Raw genomic sequence first — 16,758 nt, forward strand, 5'->3', positions numbered from 1 at the left:
ACCAATTCCGAGTGGCAGCGGGAAGGGATCAACAACCGTTGTCACAGTTCTACCCTAAAGGGCACTAACTACCGTCGATCAGGAAGGTGGGGGGCGAATCCCAATGTAGTAGGGTTATTTTAAAGCGAAGGCTTGTTATCGCAAGCAATCAGAATCATCATTTGAATCAGCGGTCTGCGAACGGGCTTGGCAATCCGTTTCTCCTCGTGTCGGCAGGTTGACAGGGGCTCTGCATCTAACCCAGAATGTATATAGAAGAGAATATGGGCTAACATGAATAGGGGAGGTTGAAGAGAGGTTATGGATGGCAGAACTTAACATGTTCAAGTCTGAGACATTCTACACTGTTTTAATGTGCAGGCAGGCACCCCGCAGTATCTACATATATGGCTTCACAACCGTAATCCCCCTTTCAGCGAGTGAATTCCTACAACACAACCTATTGATATACATCTGATCATGTAGGTTGCTGAGCCTCAATTTTTATGCACTCTTATCCAACGATTTGCTGTGCCGCAGCTTGAGTAGTAGTCGCCTGACGCGCAGTTACAGCCTTGTGTATACAGCCTCGTTTGTAGGAATATATATTCAATCAAGAATTCCAGTTACTATGGCAGAGCAACTACGACTTATCACAACTATTCTTACACTATCAAAGTTTCTTTCTGTAGCGATATGCAATCCATCCCATTCAACCCTAACTTCTTCCTCCAGGTCAATATGAGCCACTTTGGCAAAGACTGTCCGCCAAGGTACCTCTTTCGGGTCCACGCTCCCCTCTCAGCAGGAGAGAGCAGCGCATACGCTGTCCGATCCCCGGCAGCATTGTACGACCTTGATGAGCAACTGAATGATCTATTTGCCATGGCACCCTTCGAAGCAGCAGACTCGCTTCTATATCACCTTGAATGGAAGTGTGACGACAGTTGCAATCTGATGAGCTGGACTACCTCTTTGCTCTTTGCACTGCAGTACGGCCTCCATCGACATCGAACGGATAAAGATAATCCTGAGTTCGACGATATTTTCTTACTCATGATCGATACACGCGACTTCCCAGAACGGACCTTTATCAAGGATTTGGAGGCCGTCAACGCTTTGAATACTCTTGAGATGCGCCAGATGAGACACTGGGATAAATACCTGACCCGTCGGAACACTGGTTATTTCGGAGAGTATCTCTCCCAAGGGGCTTTGAGAATCCACGGACGATGTGTGGAGGTCAGCTTCCAGACGCTGATTAACCTTGGTCTCTTTGAGCTGTTTCCTCCGCTTGCTGTTGAGGCAGAATGGGAGAAGTGGGCGAGGAGGGTAACTGACCTTCGCCAGCCATTTTACAAAGGAGAGATTTCGAGTTCTACCGCGAATGAAGTGCGGACGGCTGTTCGGATTGCGAGAGATAGCTTTGGAGGCCGCTGGACGTTTCCTGTTGCTGCTATGTTGCTTGCATTTAGGCCTCGTGCGGTCAATGACCTGGTCATTCTTGAGGGATTCAAGGAAGAGTTTTCAAGTAAGGTGACCCTAGTATGTCTGGGAGCTACTAATGAGAACAGAGGATGAAATACAAGAGTTGTCGTTGCATGATATCCAGATTGATTGTCATGTACTGCCTGATGATCGTGCTGGCCTGCCTGAGCTCGTTCAGTTTAAGAAGCTCGTCAATGACGTTCATCGCCATTTTATCGGGATGGATATCAACTCGGAGTTTTGGACAGTACGGTGACAATGCAGATTCCCTCCATTGATGTCCTTACTAGCTTTCCCTGCCTTGTCTTGCGCAGAGTATAGACAATTGTCTACTAGGATAATATGAACAAGCGTGTCCGTCTATAAGATCAACCTACTGCTGCATGCGATCTAGTATTCCCGCAGACATGCTGTTATCATAGCTCATATAGCCTATGTAAATCATCCAGTAGCTAAGCCCAAATGAAGGGGAAAATCATCTCCACGTATCAGAAACCGTCACGGTCGTTCCCGCACACCCAGTTGGCACCGTATACGACCGGTTCGGATCACTTTCCCACACGATACTCCCATCCGACTCTTTCTTGAAGAACTTGTACTGGAAGGAAGTGCCAACGGGCAAGGTCACAGTGGCATACCATTCAGGGTTCGACGAGGTGTATTTACTCGACGACAGGGCGATCGCAGAGCTCGTGTCCCAGTTGCCGAGTTGGCTGATTGAGCCGGTCAGGTAGATGGACTCGCCGTAGGTAGTTGTGACGAGTTCCTCGAAGAGGATTGGGAGGGCTGTGGCGGAGGTGCATGCTGTCGTTGTTGTCGCTGTCGTGGTCTTGGTGGTACTGGTGGTGGTTGTCGTGGTGGTGGGGACGGAGTCACCACAAAGACCACTTCCACTGACCCATGACGAGGGCACGAGAACCCGGGGCAAACCGGATGCCATTGGCACGGCAATGTTCCCGCTCGAGTCCACCGTGAGAGTGGTGCACGTGTACATCTCGACGAGGGTGGCGCCAGCAGCGTATCCCGTGCCGCTGAGGGAGAGGGTGTACGAACTGCCCGAAGATCCCTTGTTGCTGAGGACGGTGATGACTTGAGAACCAGCGACTGAACCCTTGCGCATAGCGAGCGTGTTGGAATCGTAGTAGAATGGATTATTCTAGCGACATTAGCGTAGAATGCAAAGGCGCGATGAGAAATACCTTGGAGGTGATGTAGCCTGAGTCTTTGGAGATCGCCAGCTTGCGGATCTTGTTGGTAGAGGCGATCCAGCTGTACAGCGTGGCGCTGGTCGAGTATCCAGACAGCCAGATAGCCTCGCGGTTGGCCGGGTCTGCGCCACCGCTGTAGTGCTGCTCCTGTCCTGCGTAGACAATGGGGATCCCGTCGGAAAAGAACATGAAGGAGATGACATTCTTGGCTTGCGAATAGTCGCTCGTATACCTGGGGAGGTTAGTTGCATTCAGAGAAAGGAGGCAAGGCCTTACGAGGCAAATCGGGGGTTATCATGGTTCTCGATAAAGTTGCCCAGCAAGGTGGGATCCGCGCAGTCAGACGCAACAGAGCTGATCATGTTGTACAGATTGCTCATGCTGCCGCTGGTTGATTCGAACGCGTAGAGAAGTTGGTAGTATCTGCTCTAGTCAGTATCTAAACCGCACCGAGATCATAATGCGCACATTGGATAGTTGAGTACAGCATCCAGGTAATTCTGGTATGGGCAGGTATACGAGGGATCACCTGAAAAGACCTCGCCGACACAATAGACGCCAGCAGCATCATTGTAGCCGGGCCAGAAGTCTTTCTCGACGTGTTTCACAGTATCGATGCGCAGACCGTCGACTGTCTCTGTCAGTATCATCCATGCCCAGGGGCGGCTTACTGACTGGAGTAGTTGGCCACCAATCCCTTCACCCAATCGTACCATATGGTTCGCACTGCCGTTTTAGTCGTGTCAAGATCGGGCAGTGAGACCGTAGTATCTCCCAGCCAGCAGTCCTCTACATTAGTCTGGTTGCTGTAGTCGGATATGAGACAGTATGGGTGAAAGTAGCTCGAGGAGCCAAATGGAGTGAAGACACTGTAGTCTACCGAGTTTCCCGCTCCGTCGTAGCCCTAACCGGTCAGATTGTAATATACAAGAGGAATCTGGCTTACCATATGGTTCGCGACCACGTCGACCATCAAGTACATCCCACGCGCGTGCAGAGCGTCGGCCAGATTTCTGAGATCTTGAGCCGTTCCATAGTTGGAATTGACCTCGTAACTTCCTGGGTTAGTACGAACAGTGGCCCAGAGAAAGCACTCACATGTTCTGCTGCCAGTACCCATGGTACGAAGTACCATCGCCGGTGTTCTCATAGAACTGCTCAGTTACCGGAGTGATCCAAATGGCAGTGAATCCCATTCCTTGGATGTAGTCGAGCTGACATCGTTAGTTTTGACTAGCAGAACATCAGAGAACATACATGACTGATGATCCCCTGCCAACTACCACCGCAATATAGCTGCGAACGTTAGCATGTACTTGAACAAACTCGATAGGGCACAAACTCTTTGCGTGACATCGCAGGCAGCGGTTGTGGAATTGTCTTCCCGGCCAAACCGATCGGTCAGGAGGAAATAGATTGACTGACTGCGCCATTCGGCTGGGGTCAGGGCATGGGCAGCCTGTCCGAGCAGGGACAGGGATAGCGGGAGGAGTGACGAGGTCCACTTCATCCTGGCAATGTGCGTCTGCAGCGTGATATCGTATCATACGAAAGATTTCTCAACAGCAGTTACAGACTTATATATCCGCGCTACAGCTAGTAGGCAACGACAACTCCTTCCTAATACGCTACGGATGTCCAGTCGTGCGTCTTCACCAGCGACGATCATTCCAGCGCCTGGTCTGACTGATGATATCTTCATCGCCGTGACTGCCGTCGGACGTGATGACGCGTGTTTCGACTCTCGCGCCGATTGAGTTTGGCAATGCCGCTTCTAAAGCCCTACGTTCACGGCAATAGGTTGGTGAGCCCGGCTCTAGGGAGGCAAATATAAGCCGGATCCCACGGAATTCCACTAGTTAGCTCGGCAGTTGTGCAGAAGTATCGCATGTAATCCGTCTGAAGGCTGCATACCACCTGTTAGTGTAGAATCAAAGGGCTGATTCGTGGAATCGGCAGAGGACTTGTCGGCGAGCGGATCCCCACATCAGCTAAGCGTGTACTAAAGAGTAAAAAGAGTTAGTGTTCAGTCTCTCCACATCCTGATGGAGGGATACTAGGTCAAACACGGCCTCGTACATGTAGATTAAAGCGACCGGCTGACAATCTGCTCGTGGTTAGTTGTGGTGATGTAGAAGCCCTAACGCTAATTTCTTCGGATGATAGAACCGTCAGAGGATTCACTTACCACCAGATTAGACAACCTACAGGTGAAAGAATGTCCGACAGAAACCGACACGGAGCTGAGATCCGAGATTTGAGTGTCCATGCCCAACCGAGCAGGGGGCGGCGCAATTGCGGGGAATCTTAATATCGACGGTTTCTTGGGTTTCTTCAGGCTTGATCCGAATTGGCAACAAGTCCGGCGCTATAGTGAATCCTCTGAATGTCTCATGGTCTCACCAACTTTAAGCAGCGCCTGTCCGTGAACCGACTTGTCCGATCGATTGACACTTCTGCAGTCTGCATATTGCCGAAATTTCCCCACAAGCCAAGTTGGGGTGAATACGGGCTGATGAGAGATCGGAGGCCCGTCTAAAGGCGGATGATAGGGATGGGATGAGCCATTTCACCCGGCCCCGTTAGCTTCGGATAGAAGAACCAGTCGGAGCAGCGGAATACTATCTAAATCTCCGTGAAGGAGTTGCCTGGTGCTGCTATCCTATTGCGATTCCACCTCCAATGTCTCCCCCAGGATATCAGACCTATCGAGATCGACGGAAATCTCCGTCTCGACATGGGATCAAACGCACTATCACATGCGGAATCCATGTCCTCCCGTTGCATATGGACCCCGTGGGGAACCTGGCTCTCTTTGCATGCCATCTGGAGGCGTTGGCATACTCTTGGGGGAACCGCATATGCAGAAATCGTGAATGAATGAGATCATGGGTTCATTTCTCAGTCCAATCAGATTGTTAGAATGCTAAGAAAACAGCCGAGCAGAAGATACATGAAATCCACTCGCCGGAAATACATTCAAGACACACGGCAAGACATGCAGAGTCAAAATCTATAAGAAGAGGGATCATACCCCAGAGTTGCCCCTTGCGTCAGGATTCAAAACGATCAGTCTCATCTCGCCCCCTTTACCCTCATCTATCTCACCTTTCCCTGCTGAATCCGTCAGTCACCAGCCATGCCTCGCCTTTCCTACGCGCTCTGTGCGCTGGCTCTCGGCCATGCTGCAATTGCGGCTCCTCAGTTGTCCCCTCGTGCTACCGGCAGCTTGGATACCTGGTTGGCTACTGAAACTACGGTTTCGCTGAATGGTATTCTCGCCAACATCGGCGCCGACGGTGCTTATGCGAAGAGCGCAAAGCCTGGCATAATTGTTGCCAGTCCCAGCACCAGCAACCCAGACTGTGAGAACCTTCTGAACTGGCCCTGTCGGACAATCATTGACATATCTAGACTACTATACCTGGACGAGAGATGCTGCTCTTGTCACGAAAGTCCTGGTCGATCTCTTCCGCAACGGCAACCTGGGTCTGCAGAAAGTTATTACTGAATATGTCAACTCTCAGGCCTACTTGCAGACCGTCTCTAACCCGTCTGGCGGTCTTTCGAGCGGAGGTCTCGCGGAGCCCAAGTACAACGTCGATATGACCGCCTTTACCGGAGGCTGGGGCCGTCCTCAGCGGGATGGTCCGGCTCTGCGTGCCACGGCGCTCATCGACTTTGGCAACTGGCTGATTGTATGTCCACAGCATATGAGAGAGGACAAGTCCGCTGACATTCACAGGACAACGGTTACTCCAGCTATGCTGTCAACAACATCTGGCCCATTGTGCGCAACGACTTGTCCTATGTGTCTCAGTACTGGAGCCAGAGCGGCTTTGGTGAGTCCCGCCTCTATGCTAGAAATCTTCATGCATGCTGACTTTTCATTCTGCTTGACAGATCTCTGGGAAGAGGTGAACTCCATGTCCTTTTTCACCGTCGCTGTCCAGCACCGTGCCCTCGTTGAGGGAAGCACATTTGCTAAAAAGGTGGGAGCCTCCTGCTCGTGGTGTGACTCGCAGGCCCCGCAGATCCTCTGCTACATGCAGAGCTTCTGGACGGGCTCGTATATCAATGCCAACACTGGCGGCGGCCGTTCCGGCAAGGACGCCAACACCGTACTCGCCAGCATCCATACCTTCGACCCCGAAGCCGGCTGCGACGATACTACTTTCCAACCCTGCTCTCCTCGGGCCCTTGCCAATCACAAGGTGTACACCGACTCGTTCCGCTCGGTCTACGCGATCAACTCCGGCATCGCACAGGGTGTCGCCGTTTCCGCTGGCCGCTATCCCGAGGATGTCTACTACAACGGCAACCCCTGGTTCCTTACCACGCTCGCCGCTGCCGAGCAGCTCTACGACGCTATCTACCAGTGGAAGAAGCTCGGTTCCATCACCATCACGAGCACCTCCCTCGCCTTCTTCAAGGACATCTACAGCTCCGCCGTCGTCGGCACCTACGCCTCCAGCAGCTCCACCTTCACGGCCCTCATCAACGCCGTCAAGACCTACGCAGACGGCTACGTGAGCATCGTCGAGGCCCACGCCATGACCAACGGCTCCCTCTCCGAGCAATTTGACAAGTCCTCCGGGACCTCCTTATCCGCCCGCGACCTGACCTGGTCATACGCCGCCCTCCTAACCGCCAACATGCGGCGCAACGGCGTGGTGCCTGCCCCCTGGGGCGCCGCCTCCGCCAATTCCGTCCCCTCGTCTTGCTCCATGGGCTCTGCCACGGGCACCTACAGCACCGCGACGGCCACCTCATGGCCCAGCACGCTGACCAGTGGCTCGCCGGGCAGCACCACTACCACTGCTGGCTCCAGCAGCACCACCACCACCACCAGCAGCACCACAACGACGAGCGCCTGCACAATCCCTACCTCCGTGGCTGTTACCTTCGACGAGATAGCCACGACCACCTACGGCGAGAACGTCTACATCGTCGGATCCATCTCGCAGCTCGGGAACTGGGATACCAGCAAAGCAGTATCCCTGAGTGCGTCCAAGTATACCTCCACCAACAACCTCTGGTACGTGACGATCAACCTGCCGGCTGGCACGACGTTCCAGTACAAGTACATCCGTAAGGAAAGTGATGGCTCGATCGTGTGGGAGAGTGACCCCAACCGCTCGTATACGGTGCCGTCGGCTTGTGGGGTGTCGACGGCGACTGAGAACGATACTTGGCGGTGATCTGTCATAGCTATAGGTAGTATGTATATATATATGACTGGGGGTTCGCCTCGTTAGAATCAAGACTATGTCGTTCCTTGACCAGTAACATGTGAACTAAAAATATCACGGCGGTCCGTAGTTCTGTTTCAAATCAGCATACAAATGTGACACGACACATCCCAGTCTGACCTGCATGACCCCTGAGGTCCCGGCCGTCGATCAAGTTCGAGTCCATGACGAGTCAGATTATATTCCAGACTATATTCCGCCGAGCATGCAGATCCTTGTGCGTCATGGCACATATCTTTCCGGAAAGAATGTCCCATCCCTGGCATGTGTACATGGTGCATTCCGACCCCTTTTTGCGCAGTGATACATCATTCGCACTTCGAGTCGTAGACTTAAAGACGAAACTCTCCCCTGAAAGTTCAAAATGACATGCAAAATGCTCCTCGAATTCGTCCTCCTTGTGCTCGCCCCCTCCGTCGCGGCCGCAACGCCCACAACACGCGCGGAGACGGCCCTCGCTGCGCTGCAGACATGGTACAACACCACCAGCGGCATCTGGGATACCTGCGGCTGGTGGAATGGTGCCAACTGCATGACCGTTATTGCTGACCTGGCGGATGTGGACGACTCGGTGCGGGACGTTGCGGTCGGTGTCTTTGAGAATACGTTTGCGGTGGCGCCGAGATCGAATCCCGCGCCGGGACGGGGAAATGACACGTACAACGGGGCGATTAAGCATCATCAGCCGCAGGATGTTAGTGCGCAGCCCACAGGGGTAGATGTCTCGCAATGGTTGGATGGAGCGTACGACGATGATGCGTGGTGGGCGTTGGCGTGGATTGCGGCGTTTGATGTCACGGGTAGAGAGGAATATCTTGATCTTGCGGTTGGGGTATTTGAGGAGTTGGTGGGTTGCTCGATTGTTTTCCTGGAGGAGGTTCTGACAGTGTTTAGAGTAAGGTGTGGCCGTCTAGATGCGGCGGGGGCATCTACTGGGACTACACGCATACCTATGTCAACGCCATTGCGAACGAGCTGTTTCTCTCGCTCGCGGCGCATTTGGCCAACCGAGCGTCGAACAAGGAGTATTATGTTGGCTGGGCTCAACGCGAGTGGGATTGGTTCCAAGGCAGCGGGATGATCAACGAGAACCACACCATAAACGATGGACTGACGGAGAGTTGCGAGAATAATGGACAAACCACGTAGGGAACAATCTCCGCAATCGAGATCGAGTGCTGACAAAATAGATGGACCTATAATCAAGGAGTCATCCTTGGCGGACTGGCCGAGCTATACCGCGCCTCTCCTAACGAAACATTCCTCGAGTCAGCAGGGGAGATTGCTCGAGCGGCTATCGCGGCGCTGAGTGACTCGAATGGGGTTATGCATGAACCCTGCGAGCCTAGCAGCTGCACGGGCGACAGCACGCAGTTCAAGGGGATCTTCATCCGCAACCTGCGGCTGCTGCACAGTGTGGCCCCGGACGAGGAGTACTCGCGTGTTATTACAGCGTCTGCCGATAGTATCTGGGCGAATGATCGCGATGCCAATAATAAGATGGGGGTTAATTGGGCTGGTCCCCTTGAGCAGGTGGATGCTTCATCTCACAGTTCGGCTATGGATGCGTTGGTTGCTGCCATTGGATTGTGGTAACCCATCAAGTGGAGACCATAAAACAGAGACAGAAATGCTTTAATAATAAGGGTGAGATGCATGTGGTGTCTGGTAGGCAAGCTAGCCCAAATACATAATTTGTCGTCCTATTCCACGTATTAAGCCATCATTGTCGAGTAAAAGCCAGGGAACTCTTGGCTGGCAACTTCTGTTATCAAGGTATATCAGTAAGCCATTACATGGATGACTTCCTGTCCTATGAGAGAAGCATACCTAGGAGATGGGGATGTAGATGTATCGGGATAGAGACAGTATCCAAATGACACGTGATGAGTAGGATTAGTCATGTCGACACCTGATTGGCGGGCCTGAGAGCCTGAGGCAGTGGATCGGCCCGCAGCCAAAGGAAGAACGAAAAAATAATACAGTGATGGGGCACGACCAGTCCAGACTCCAGGAGGCTTTTTCTCCGGGCAGTTATTCGCTGCAGTTGATCCGCTGTAATCCCTACTTCCAAGGCAGAGTCAGTGGGAATCCACAGCTGCCCCCGATCTGGCCTCCTTGTCCCGTCGTCCTCCTCGGTAAGCGACCAGCTCATCTCCATCCAGCATTATTACTCAGATTAGGATCCGTGGCCCCGAAGTATGGATTACCGTTGTTCTAACGGCTATCCAGAATCTGATTGTCTGATAATTCTGGACTCACTCGGTTATCGGATTACTCGGCCTCGTTATTATTTGTTCCAGACTCAGCTCAGTCTGATAGTTAGTTGCAGAGATCCGTTGCAACAGAGTAATCGCTAATCCCGATTAGGACATCTCATCTCCAACATCTTCTCCATCTCCTCTTTTTCCTCCTCTCCTCTCCTTTCATCTTCTTTCTCATCTCTTCTCCTCCATTTTTTGCGTCAGAATCAAAACGATGAGCTGAGCCGGCCTTCTCTGGACGACCAGCCCAGAGTTGTCTCCGGATGCGCATCCCAATTGCCGTGCAGCTCGGCCTGCTGGTCCTTGTGACTGCCCTAGTGGGCCTGGCCGTGCTGTCCATCGCTACGGTGAGCTCTCTGATCGCCGATCATCCTTCAGGACGGGACTAATCGTCGCAGTGGGTTAATAACTACAATTTTGTGGTCGATGTCCAGTAAGATAGCAGTCTTCACTCGCCTCATTGGATGTTTTTTCTCTAAGTACATTATCCTCTAGATCCGAAGGACTCGAGCTGGTCGCAAAAATCAAAGCCAGCCAGATCGCTTCGAATCTCAAACTTCTTGAATCGACGTGCAAAACCATCGTCACACGACTGCTGATCCAGGGTGCTCTCGGTCGTTTTTACAATGGGAACTCGAGTGATTCGAACTGGACCTCGTCCGTCACGGATGTGCAGTCGGCAATGGGCAGTAACAATTACCTGGACCTCTATCAAGCCATCATTTTCTCTCGAAATGGCCAAGGAGATCGACACGGATTGCTCAATGTCACCGCCAAAGATATTGCCCAGATCACTCTTCCCTACACTTACCCGAATGGCACTGCTGTCATGCTAGGCGATGAGGGACTCGGTTACCCGCCCGCACTCTACCCTAATCTGACATATTCCGCAGCCTCCGACGGCAGCACCACAACCGATGTGTACGCCTTTTCGGACTACAAGCTGGGACTTGACACCGCTCTTCTTCTTGGACCGCTGCCGATCAACAGCTCCTTTTCCCTCGTTTCAGTCACAGTGCCCATCATCAATAATACTTCGGCCACTGACATTCTTGGATACATGACGTAGGCAGTCCTGGAAGAGAGAGACACTAGATATCCCCTGCTGACCGCGTACAGGGTCGTCGCCAGTGCCGCCAATTTGCAGGCCACGATCAACTCCCGCGATGGCTTGGGCCATAGTGCCCAGATTCTCCTGCTCGGTCCATCCCGCGCGCCCAATCAGTTCGCCCCCGACGCCTACCCGGCCACAGCGACCTCTCCCCCGAACGTGGAAGGACTTTCTCACGCTGAAGTCCACTACGTGTTCGAGCCTACTCCACTTCCCGGTCAGAGCAGCAGGCACGGCGGCAACTTGAGCATGAACAGCTTTCCTCTGTCCAGGTATCCGCTGGCATGGAAGCTCATGTCGAAACCGTGGGCGGAGACCAACAACTCGATCAGCGATCTGTCAACCAGAAACGAACACGGATACCAGGTTGCGGTCGGCGCGATCCGCCCAAAAACACAGATGGCCCAGTGGATCCTGTTGGTGGAACAGACACAGGCGGAGGCATTCGCGCCGATCAACAAGCTCAGGAAAATCATTCTGGCGTGCGTCTTTGGGACGATGGGATTCATTATCCTGATCGTTCCTCCGCTCACCCATCTGGCCGTGGCCCCGATCCGCCGGTTGAGCGAGGCCACTCGCAAGTCGATCGAGCCCCCGTCCCAGGCCCCGCATAATCGCCCTCCCTCCAGCGGACCGTACATTGTAGGAATCGCCGAGGCGGAGGCGGAGCCCCGTACTTTTGATGACCACATGGATGAAAAGGGTTTCGTGGCCTGGGTAAAACATTTCCGACGAAAGGACCGGCCCAACAGCGCCCACAGCAATGGCAGTGGCCATCACGCCAGAGCTTTCCAGATTCCAGGCCGAGTGAAGGAGCGCAAGCATCTCATCACAGACGAACTGACGGAGCTGACGAGCACTTTCAACGAGATGTCGGACGAGCTTTCGATCCATTACCATCGGCTTGAAGAACGAGTGGCGGAACGAACTCGCGAGCTGGAAGCCGCCAAGTTGGCCGCGGAGACTGCTAACGAGAGCAAGACGTTGTTCATCGCCAATATCTCACACGAGCTCAAGACTCCGCTGAATGGCATTTTGGGTATGTGTGCAGTGTGTATGGGCGAAGACGATCTTCCAAGGATCAAGAAGTCGTTGCAGGTTGTTTACAAGTCGGGGGATCTTTTACTGCACCTTTTGAACGACTTGTTGACCTTTAGCAAGAACCAAATCGACCAAGCAATTCGGTTAGAAGAGCGGGAATTTAGATTGTCGGACATCCGGTCTCAACTGGCGGTCATTTTCCAGAATCAGGTCCAGGAAAAACACATCGACTTCAATGTCAACTTCGTCGGCGGAGATACCCTTCCGGCAAAGGGCGATGGCTTCCAGGAGAAGACGTTCCTACCGTCTCCCCCCGCGCTTGGTCCTCCAGGGACTGGTCGGTTGAGGGACATGGTATTATGGGGTGATCAACATCGCATCCTTCAAATTTTGATCAACCTTGTCAGCAACAGTCTCAAATTCACGCCCGACTATGGCAAGGTCGAGGTTCGCATCAAATGCGTCCGGGAAGCGGAACCCCCGGGCAGTCCCAGAACCTCTCTGCAGGACTCTCGACGCAATTCGCGACTGCGATCCCGACCACCGTCGCATGCCAGTTCTCAGCCACGTGATCCTGTTGACGGCCTAGTTCAGGAAGAATATCACACTCCCGTGCTTTCGCAGTTGCGAACTCTGATCTTCCAGTTTGAGGTCGAGGATAATGGTCCTGGCGTTGCCCTCCATTTACAGAAGCGCGTCTTCGAGCCCTTTGTACAGGGCGATCTCGGACTGAACCGAAAGTATGGAGGTACCGGGTTGGGGCTCAGTATCTGCGCGCAGCTGTCTCGCTTGATGAATGGAAAGATCACCCTGGAAAGCGAGCCGGGCAAAGGCGCCTTGTTTACTGTGGAGATTCCGTTGAAGTTCGTCAAGGAGACCGCGCCGAGTACCCGCAGTTCCAGTGCCGCTGGATCGCGCACTCCGAGCGTTTTTTCGCTTGACGATCTACCTGGTCTCGCGCGACCGCCGTCCAATACTGGCTCTGTTGGCTCTGTTCGAAGCGATCCGTTGACCAGTTTTGAGAAGCAGGATCTGCAACCCCGACTGGTCGGACTCAGCCAGCCGTTCTTTACCCCTACACCGTCATCCCCCGCACCGTCGACTCCCCGAGCTCCTCCAGCTGATGGAGCCAAACCGGAAGTGAAAGACAGTACATCTGGCAAGGTGCGCGTGTTGGTGGCTGAGGACAATGTAGTGAACCAGGAGGTGGTTCTTCGGTCTGTCACCTTCTACATCCTCTATATCTCAAAACAACGCTAACGCCTTCCAGAATGCTTCGGTTGGAAGAAGTATATGATGTAACGGTCGTCAAAGACGGCCAAGAAGCCTACGATACCGTCAAGGCGAATATGGAAGAGGGCAAAGTATTTGACCTTATCTTCATGGACATTCAGGTATATGCAACATCACTATGTACAAGTGCCGCAGCTGACACAGGCAGATGCCCAACCTCGACGGCCTAGAGAGCACCCGCCTCATCCGGGGCATGGGCTACTCGGCGCCGATTGTTGCGCTCAGCGCTTTCTCGGAAGAAAGTAATATTAAAGACTGCATGGACTCGGGCATGGACATGTTCATCAGGTATGTCTACCTCATCTCGACGAAACGACTTGACTAATGGAAATAGTAAACCTATCCGACGCCCTGCCCTGAAGCAAGTTTTGAACAAGTTCGCCACGATCCCGGAAGAGCCGGAGAATGTGTAAGATACGTAGCCTTTGGCAGAAACCCAGTAACGGCTACTACCTTTCAGGCGTACAATGGGGGCTCTCATGCATCTTCCAGATGTTGGAGTCCATCTATCTTTGACATAGCTGGTCGGATAGAGACAATCAACAATGATAATCTAAAATTTGTGCAGAGGCTCTCAGCAGTAGTCTCTACAATGTAACTTTTCGATTCAAACTAGATCTTGTAAGACGGACAAAAAGCCGCTAAATCATATGAATGGCACTTTGCTTAAAATTCGCCGTCTAGTTCTCAGCGTTGAGATCTGACAGTGAATCTACGGGACAAAGCCATGCATCAAGACACGCCTGAAACTATATTGAGCTCCATGGAGTCTCAGATTTATAATGACATCGTTATTTTCCTACAGAGATATCTTCATTGTTCCGTGACTCTTCTACAAAGCATCTTTGCGATAATTGTCTTACTGTGTGACAAAGGATGTCTCGAATCACCCATACACAAAGCCATTGTCTATGCAATTTTCAACAGATAGTGTCTAGGGATATGTCTTAGACTATAATATAAATACCTCGCTGTCTGCAGAAGAAAAGCAACTCATCAACTACCTACCCAACTGACTCTACAGCATCTGCCATATCAAAATGAACAACAACTTCTCGAACAACACACCAAACTACAATCCCAACAGCCTACCCAACCTCAACAACGGTATGGGCTCAACCTTCTACACCAACATGGACAACACCATGAATAACACACCCACTCTAGGAATGAATTACCTAACCGCAACCCCTCCGCCAAACACCAGCCACACGCCCATGGAACAACCCCTCTACACATCCTTCAACTACTGCATCGTCTTCTCCAACCTTCCCGACCAGCCCTGGCCATCGTACAACCTCCTCCAGCAATGCCTCGACAAAGTCCGCGCCCGCGACGCAAAAGTCTACTCCTCCATCGACGCGATCCAGCGGTACAACGGCGCCAAAACGGGGGATTTGATACTGTCGTTTACGGCTGCGGCGGCGACGGATGGGGTTATCTGGACGAGTGCCGAGGGGGTCATTCTGCATCAGATGAGGCATTGGGATCGGGATCGGAGGATGAGCGGGTGGGCGCTTGTGGGAGAGTTTGGGCTTGCGCGGTGAGTTTTCCATCTTTTCTTGACTTCAAGTCTTTGGTTGGGTTGGATGGTTGGTTTTTGGATCTGGCTCTGAATGTGTGGTGGGGAGTGGTTGCTGGGTGTTTATTTCTGCAGGAAGGGGAGGAGAAAGCTGTCTGGGAAGGGATTTGATTGCATGTCTGACTGTGAGTTGAACTATGGAACCTGTCTGTTGAGGATAAAGTGCTCATCATGATCCACAGAATCGGACAACATTCGGGAAATTCAAGTGTAAGGAAACTGATCCCTTAGTCTGTCTCGTAGTACACCTCACCCCGGAGCTATAGAACGGCCGTTGAGAAACAGAAGCGTTGAGAACCCAAAATACCTGGAGTCCAAGGACTTTACATATACTACATGACGCTAAGAATGGCCTGAGTGAGTAGTTCTTCAGACAAACCTACAATATCCAGAGGACATAGAAGCATCTTACACTTACATTCTCTAGATACAGAACCACTTCTTCTGCTTCGACGTGCTAGATATTTCCGCCGGCCAACAACTTTATCGACAGTCAAACGACCGGAAAGTCTTGCAAGAATGGCATGCAGAGTCGAAGAGATTCTGCAGCGCGGCGCAAATGGGGGGACATACCATCCTTACGATAATAACCATGGATGACCACATGGCATATATTACTGCCCCAGATGCGAATATCCGCAAAGCCGGTCTATACTGTTCTCTTTGGATCGAAGAATAGCCTTGAAGGCCCAGAACGCAAAACTACAATCAGTCATTCGCTGCTGAAATATGCAAACCTGGTAATTGCCTGGATGCTGCAATAAGGGCTGGTGGACTCGAAGGATATATTGCATGGCTGTCATACCTCCAATGCTTATGCAGGCTTTTGGCTTGCAATGGCAGTGGTAGATGAGATTATGATCTTTCAAAACTACTCGACACTTGGGAGCTATCTATACATTCCGCGTCCGGGTTTTGCATCAATCAAAAGGCAGGCTGAGCGTCTTCTACTACCGCATGAGGTTAAGGATATGCGACCTTGACATTGTTCCCTGATTTTTCTGGATATATTGTCAATGTAGCGTTTTCGTTGAGGGGGAGTCAGATGCACAGATATTCCAGAGAGCCAAAGGTCAGCTGTACTGCTCTCACAGCGCGTGGTGAAGCGTATCCAACAAGCAATAGTATCGAAATATAATACCACTTGGCTAAAGAGGTGTCCGGACTTGATTCCTATCAGTCTAGGGTCTCATAATTATATTTTCAACAAATAGCCACGCTGCCAGGACGCTAGCTCTCTGCCAGACATTCCCAGGGTTGGGTCTCCCAGATGAGAATGACTTATCTGATTACCCTTTTCGAAACATGTCCTGTTTCTAGGAAAGGTTCCGAGTCAGGGGGCAACACAAGTTTGACAACTGCATCCATGTTTACAAGCAGAATGAGAACAGATGCAAGATGGAATAAAGACAGGGCGGCCCTGCAGGCTGTAGTGTTCCAGAGCATAGAATCCGTCCTGTGCGTATTTCCGAGTCTCTCCATCAAAACGAGACCGTGTAGGTCTATTAATAATCAGCTTATATGACGTAGCTTTGGAGAG

At 52.0% G+C, this 16,758-nt stretch overlaps 6 protein-coding genes across 6 annotated transcripts; 5 read left to right on the plus strand and 1 right to left on the minus strand.

Annotated features, from left to right (window-relative positions):
• Positions 1-675: 675 nt before the first annotated feature.
• On the plus strand, positions 676-1,723 carry ALT_4781 (uncharacterized protein; the record flags this gene model as incomplete). Its single annotated transcript, XM_033556903.2, has 2 exons — positions 676-1,510; positions 1,554-1,723. The coding sequence occupies 2 exons, from the start codon at positions 676-678 to the stop codon at positions 1,721-1,723; spliced, it is 1,005 nt and encodes a 334-aa protein (XP_033412794.2).
• A 219-nt stretch (positions 1,724-1,942) lies between these two features.
• Positions 1,943-4,185, minus strand: ALT_4782 (putative alpha-amylase; the record flags this gene model as incomplete). The annotated part of the gene is made up of 9 exons (XM_033556904.2): positions 1,943-2,623; positions 2,667-2,907; positions 2,952-3,098; positions 3,144-3,306; positions 3,351-3,579; positions 3,622-3,730; positions 3,774-3,889; positions 3,933-3,971; positions 4,018-4,185. The coding sequence occupies 9 exons, from the start codon at positions 4,183-4,185 to the stop codon at positions 1,943-1,945; spliced, it is 1,893 nt and encodes a 630-aa protein (XP_033412795.2).
• Positions 4,186-5,814: 1,629 nt separating this feature from the next.
• ALT_4783 (putative glucan 1,4-alpha-glucosidase) lies at positions 5,815-7,876 on the plus strand (the record flags this gene model as incomplete). Its single annotated transcript, XM_033556905.2, has 4 exons — positions 5,815-6,040; positions 6,090-6,373; positions 6,421-6,517; positions 6,579-7,876. 4 exons carry the CDS (start codon positions 5,815-5,817, stop codon positions 7,874-7,876), a joined length of 1,905 nt encoding a protein of 634 aa, XP_033412796.2.
• Positions 7,877-8,291: 415 nt separating this feature from the next.
• Positions 8,292-9,523, plus strand: ALT_4784 (putative glycosyl hydrolase; the record flags this gene model as incomplete). Its single annotated transcript, XM_033556906.2, has 3 exons — positions 8,292-8,774; positions 8,822-9,072; positions 9,118-9,523. The coding sequence occupies 3 exons, from the start codon at positions 8,292-8,294 to the stop codon at positions 9,521-9,523; spliced, it is 1,140 nt and encodes a 379-aa protein (XP_033412797.2).
• A 931-nt stretch (positions 9,524-10,454) lies between these two features.
• On the plus strand, positions 10,455-14,049 carry tcsB (putative sensor histidine kinase/response regulator TcsB/Sln1; the record flags this gene model as incomplete). Its single annotated transcript, XM_033556907.2, has 7 exons — positions 10,455-10,538; positions 10,590-10,624; positions 10,687-11,256; positions 11,311-13,560; positions 13,614-13,737; positions 13,785-13,924; positions 13,971-14,049. The coding sequence occupies 7 exons, from the start codon at positions 10,455-10,457 to the stop codon at positions 14,047-14,049; spliced, it is 3,282 nt and encodes a 1,093-aa protein (XP_033412798.2).
• Positions 14,050-14,676: 627 nt separating this feature from the next.
• Positions 14,677-15,183, plus strand: ALT_4786 (uncharacterized protein; the record flags this gene model as incomplete). The annotated part of the gene is made up of 1 exon (XM_033556908.2): positions 14,677-15,183. One exon carries the CDS (start codon positions 14,677-14,679, stop codon positions 15,181-15,183), a length of 507 nt encoding a protein of 168 aa, XP_033412799.2.
• Between the last annotated feature and the right edge of the window lie 1,575 nt (positions 15,184-16,758).

This window comes from Aspergillus lentulus (assembly GCF_001445615.1).
Source record: "Aspergillus lentulus DNA, contig: Alt08, strain: IFM 54703, whole genome shotgun sequence".
NCBI lineage: Eukaryota > Fungi > Ascomycota > Eurotiomycetes > Eurotiales > Aspergillaceae > Aspergillus > Aspergillus lentulus.